Below are 6,035 nucleotides of genomic sequence, written 5' to 3' on the forward strand. Positions count from 1 at the left end.
TGTAAATAATATTATTTAAATAAAGGTAATATTTATCTGTATGTAGCACATCCGAGGCATTATTCCAAGGGCATATCTAAATCTCATAATACTCTTTTAGGTACTGTAATTTGCTACAATTTACAGATAAGGAAACTAACACAATAATGTCAAATCACTTGCACAAGATCATACAGTTGGGAAGTATTAAAGTTGAGAGTTAACCCCATGCAATCTGACTCAAGCCACATTCATAACCACTTTTCCTTACTGGTTTTCATCAAGCATTCTATATATACTCCATCATATTGACCTCAAGTTTTAAAAACTGACAGGGCTAATTGGCAACTAGAATGAAAATAATGCATAAAGTTTGGAATATCATAAATGAACTTTCATTTATTTATGTTTGTATCTCCCCCAGCTGCAATTAATTATATTGCCATCAGTGCCAGAGTAGAATTTGGAACTCCTCTCTTTTCAGAGGATTTCAGCCAAGAAAAACTAAGAAACTATTTCTCCCGTTGCCCCTACCCCTAGACAAGAGTTAGCATAGACAAAAAAAACTTCCAAATCTGACCAAAAACGAAGTGAGTGCCTAAGTCATGGAATAAAAGTATTCAGTATGTAATATACTACAATCGATTTCTTATCACATTTATGTTACAATAAATATTCTCCTGCTGATAAAACATTTATAGTGTGTATCTGTATCTGCATGGCTATGTACAGGATAAAGAAACTTAAATACCAGTTTGAAGAAAATACTTCTTTGCTCTATTTACAGGATCATCCAAGTCTTCTGGTGTAAGAAACAATTTTATGGCTTTCATCTTGAAAAATCAAGCAAGTAAACATGTGTTAATAAAAACGTCAAATTACTTTCTTAAAAAAAAGATGCAAATTCTCTAGCATCCTAAAAGAATAGGCATTTAATAATTATACTTGATGCTGCAATTTTCCCTTTAGGGTTTCAAAAATTAAACAGTCAATGTTAAATGTAGAAATAAGCCTTCTGCATGAAATAACTTTATATATAGGTTTAAAATATTATGGACTGAAAAAAGCATTTCCCTATCACTTCCATAATTCCACTTTTGTCATTTTTTTTAAATATTGAGGTTAAAATCTATTGACATTCTTAGTAAGGTGTAAGAATTCTGAAAAGCTTACGCTAAATGTATTAAACCCCTATTTTTAAACTGTTTCCAAAAGCAAAAAAATTAGAAAGTGTTATAAATAGTAAAACTTTTTTGAATTCATTTCAGGTTCTTAACAACCCACCTGAAGAAACACCAAGAAAACCTAACATATTTCCTAAGACAGTGAAAATTGAGCCCCTTCTGGCCTAAAAATAAATGTTAAATATTTGTTTAATATTTAAATAGATGTATTTGAAAATATTTAATATTTAAATGGCTGGAGCAGAAGTAAAATTAAACCAATGTATTGTTACAGAAGAAAAAAGAAAAATAAACAAAATAAAAGAAAGGGCAAATGAAAAAGCAAGACAATGTCCAGGTCAAAGAATTAAACATGGACACAAGAAATGCAGGCAGCTGTAAAGTAAAAAGATCAAGAACCACTCTGAGGGCTCAGAAGTAGAAACTAGTGAACCCCAAAAGCAACCCTCAAAGAAAAAAAAAACAACAACAAAGATTTTAAGTATCCAACTTACCTGAGTCAGAAAAGGGAAGAGGAAAAGAAGTAGCTCTGAAGATGTAGAATGCCTCGCTCCCAGAGCAGAAGTAAAGAAAATAGCTCAGAAAGAAAACATTAAAAAAAGAAGCTTCAGAAGTTTCCGAAGAAAACACAGCTATAACTTTCAGGTTAGGATCAAATGAATTAAAGTTATGTTTCACCCATTTCACAGCCACAAATATCCTTTTTTTGTTTGTTTTTTTGAGACAGAGTCTTGCTCTGTTGCCTAGGCTGGAGTACAGTGGCGCGATCTTGCCTAACTGCAACCTCTGCCTCCTGGGTTCAGGCTATTCTCCTGCCTCAGCCTTCCAAGTAGCTGGGACTACAGGCACCCACCACCACACCCGGCTAATTTTTATATTTTTAGTAGAGATGGGTTTTACCATATTGGCCAGGCTGGTCTCGAACTCCTGACCTTGGGAACTGCCCACCTCAGCACAAATATCTTAACTGGCTTTTTTATTTCTCAAGACTTAGAAGTCCTTGAAGAAGAAAAGGATATTGGAAATATAAAAGATAGTTCTCTCTTAAAACCAAAAAGGATTCATAAGACAAAAGATAAAGAGAGACATAAAATTGGAGAAGAGGTTATATCGAGAGTACTATCAAAGTAAGTACACAGTATAAATTCTATTGTCATTGGCAACTGACAGACAACCTAGACTTCTGTCATGCTTTATCTCTATTATTGAGCTAAGAACACAAGGGTAAAATAATGACATAAATTTCAGACCTGACCAACACACATGACAAAAATAGGAAAGTAGCAAGCAGAGGGGAAAGGCAAGCCCTTAATTTCATTTGTGCTCTCAATTTCCTGAATTCTTTGCACTTAAAAATAATTGCCAAAATCTTAATGAAAAAGTTGCCAAATTTAATATTTTATTTTAAATCCTAAATAGATTAAAAGATGTTCCTTTCTTTTTAAATAGTATCTACTAGTTCACTTATTTTGTCACTGTCTTTAGCCCTGGGATTTATTTCTAAAGCACGAGTCTTAGAGTAGGAAAGAATTTTAAATAGGTCATTTGACCCAATTTCCCACTCAATTTTCCTTTACAGTATTCATTTATTCAAACAAATATTATTAGGTATCTGCCACGTGCTAGGTACTGCATACGGTATTAGGGACAGAGCATTGAGTAAAAGTCATGGTCTCTGTCCAACTAAAACTTTCTGCCTACCAACAAAATTAAATAAGCAGTAACAATAAAATATAATAAAACTTAAGATGGGAAGCCCAAGATGATACAGGATCACAAAATAAGAGGAATTCACTTTTTCTTGGGGAGTAGAATGAGAATATTTAAACTGAGACCTAAAGAATATATACGTTGGGGAGGGAGTGCTTCAGGCAAAGGAAAGAAGATACAGCTTTTTAGCTGCAAGAATCAGCCTCTAAGATGGCCCTCAATGCTCTCCATCACTTGATCTTCACACGTAATGTAGTCCTCTCAAACACTTATCAGGGTTGATCTGTGTGGCCAGAAGACAGAAGTGGTGAAAGTATGCCACTTCTGAGACTAGGTTATAAAAGACACTGCGGTATCTGTTGTGTCTCTCTCTCTCTCCTTTGCATTCTTGGACTTATCTCTCTAGGAGAAGCCATGCCACGAATAGTCTTAAAGCAAGAAAATAAAGTCTCCTGCCAACAACCACAAGCATGAGCTTAGGAGCAGATCCTCCATCTTGGTCAAGTCTTCAGAGACTACACACCGGGGCCGATTGTGTGACTGCAGCCTCACAAGAGACCCTGATCCAGAGCCGCTCAGCTAAGCTGCTCCCAAATTCCCGACTCTCAGAAATTGAGATAATAAATGCTTGTTGTCTTCAACCACTATATATTGGGGTAATTTGTTACATGGCAATAATTGATTATTACTACTAAAGCAAAAGCTTTTAAAAATTCAAGAGCATGCAATATGAGGTTTGAAAGAGGTAGAGGGGTAGCCATCCAGCTTTTGCTTAAATGTCATGAGAAACAGGACATTCCAGTTATTTGAACAATTGTTAAGAAAAAGTATTTTATGCTGGACTACAAGTCCCTTAAATATCTAGCCCATCCCATCTATGGACACTTGTCTGGCACCGTACTAGCTGCCTTAACAAAAGTTCTTTCATTTGATTCTCAGAAAAATCTTGTGACATACATGCTATCTCCATTTTACAGATAAGGAAACTGAGGCTTGGAAAAGTTAAGCAACTTGGAAAAGTTAAGTACCTATAGTAACACAGGTGACAAATGGCAGAACTCAAGTAGAATATATGCTGCATCCAACAGGCCCCAAACTATTAAGTTCTTCTTCTGTATGACAAAATTTTAAACATTTTACAAGTTAATTTTCAGAGTTTTCTAGACTAAAGAACCACTGCTGAGGTAAACATTTCTAGACTCTTTATCATATCAGTTATATTCCAGTTGCTAAAATCTCCTTTGAAATGTGAAACCCAGAACTACCTATAGATTTGCAGATGTGGTCTAAATCATCAGCTCTGAACATTATTTGATATGTAAGATGATGTTCTATGCATCATGTTTCTCACAAAATCTTTTACTGTTTCCTGCTCTTCCACTCAAGAAACCATATTAGAACACAGGTGAGTGAACAAGACACTATCATAAGAATAATCTTGCACTTGTTCAAATATATAATTTTTATAGTTTTGTAGTTTTCCTCCATTATGTGCATTCCATTTTAGTGTAAAAATATGTAATTATATATAAAGAATATAAATTAAAAGTAGATACACACACATATGCTTTTAATATTTCAGCAAATGAAGCTTCTTAGTTGTAACATGCATTTTTAGTTTCATTTTGAACTAGTCAGATTTTGTTTTCAAATTTGCTGCTCCCTTTCAGTCTCTGGACTTATGTAGATTCCTATCTTTTATATGATCTGATATTTGATTTCTGGGATTGTAGGGTCAAAATTTCCTCTATATCTTCTATTCAGTTCACTAAAATTGGAAAGTGATAGTCATTTCTGTGTCAAATCTCAAATATGTACTAACCACAAGGACACTCACACAATTGGCCTTCTTGTAATGTGATACCAAGGACATAGCGGCAGCTCACTAAATGTTCAGTGATGTAATATATTTGGTATGTGTGTGTTTACATGCATTTATAAGCTAGAGTTAAGAAAGCAAGGAGCTGGATTATGTAGTAAGTATAATTGACAGAAACAGATAAGATTACATTTTCCAAAATCCATACCATTTCATTCTTCAGCAAGGCTAGTCCAATTTGGTCTGTGTGAACTTTCCTTCCCTTCCCAAATCTCTGTGGTCCATAGTAATTCACAAAGCCTTTTTTCTATGTATACAAAATAATCAACAAATTAAGAGTATATAAGTACAATTACATGTCAAAATACACAATTGAATTTTTCTCTTCGTAACTATTTCAATAGAAGAACTCTGTAATCAGCATTATGCACATAGGGACCAAATAGTCTGAGAAATGCTGCACAATTAAAGAATAGGAAAGAAAACACAGAATTAGAAGTTAGAACATAAAACCAGTGAAGAAAACTTCAAAAATATGTCAGCTTTCCATTCATGTTACTGAGGGGTTTCCTGGGATGTGAGATTTTCAGTGCTAGAGCCAGAAAAGTTCTGGGCATCCAAAATGAGTTGGTCATCTAGTACCCAGATCTGATCCCTATCCTGACGCTCTCTTTCTTATTTTGAGACTCTTCAGCTGTCTGGAGATGTAGGGAGTCAAGAACAGGCTTACTTGCAAACCCCACACATCCTGGCACTTTTCTACATAACTGTTTGTTCTTTAGTTCATCTCAGTTTCTCAAAGGCTGACCTGAAACAATGGAGCCACTTCAGCAGTACTCTACCGGTCCAGCTGTTCCAGCACCTGGAACAGATATTCCTCCCTGTATTCCAAGGGAGGAATACAAACTTCACTTCTTGATGGAGGTGAACCCTTCAGGCCATGTTTTAAAGCTGTCACATTACTCAGAAGAAATAGAAAACTGTAATATACTACTGCAACCATTAAAGAAATTGGTCAGTCATTAAACATGTGCTCAGAAAGAAAATACCAGGCCCAGACAATTTCTTGAAACACAAAAGAGTCCTCCCCACTTACTTCATGAGGAGAGTATGCATTTATTCAGTCAACAATTATTATTGAATACCAACTCAAGAATTTTTTAGTAAAAGATGCTGAGCCAATTTGTTGTCAGCATGGTACAAAAGCATGTCATTATCTCATGTCACTTAAAAAATTAATTGCAGTTCGGGCACGGTGGCTCACTCCTGTAATCCCAGCACTTTGGGAGGCCAAGGCGGACGGATCACGAGGTCAGGTGATGGAGACCATCCTGGCTAACATG

The 6,035-nt window shown here is 35.3% G+C and overlaps 1 protein-coding gene across 1 annotated transcript in view; it reads right to left on the reverse strand.

Moving 5' to 3' along the window:
- Positions 1-6,035, reverse strand: part of PUS7L (pseudouridylate synthase 7 homolog (S. cerevisiae)-like) — a 30,854-nt gene that overhangs the window by 10,215 nt on the left and 14,604 nt on the right. Inside the window, 2 exon segments of the mRNA XM_011999514.1 lie at positions 731-812; positions 4,901-4,999. Coding sequence (XP_011854904.1) covers positions 731-812; positions 4,901-4,999 — 181 coding nt within the window.

Source organism: Mandrillus leucophaeus, unplaced genomic scaffold, assembly GCF_000951045.1.
Source record: "Mandrillus leucophaeus isolate KB7577 unplaced genomic scaffold, Mleu.le_1.0 Scaffold1167, whole genome shotgun sequence".
Taxonomy (NCBI): Eukaryota; Metazoa; Chordata; class Mammalia; order Primates; family Cercopithecidae; genus Mandrillus; species Mandrillus leucophaeus.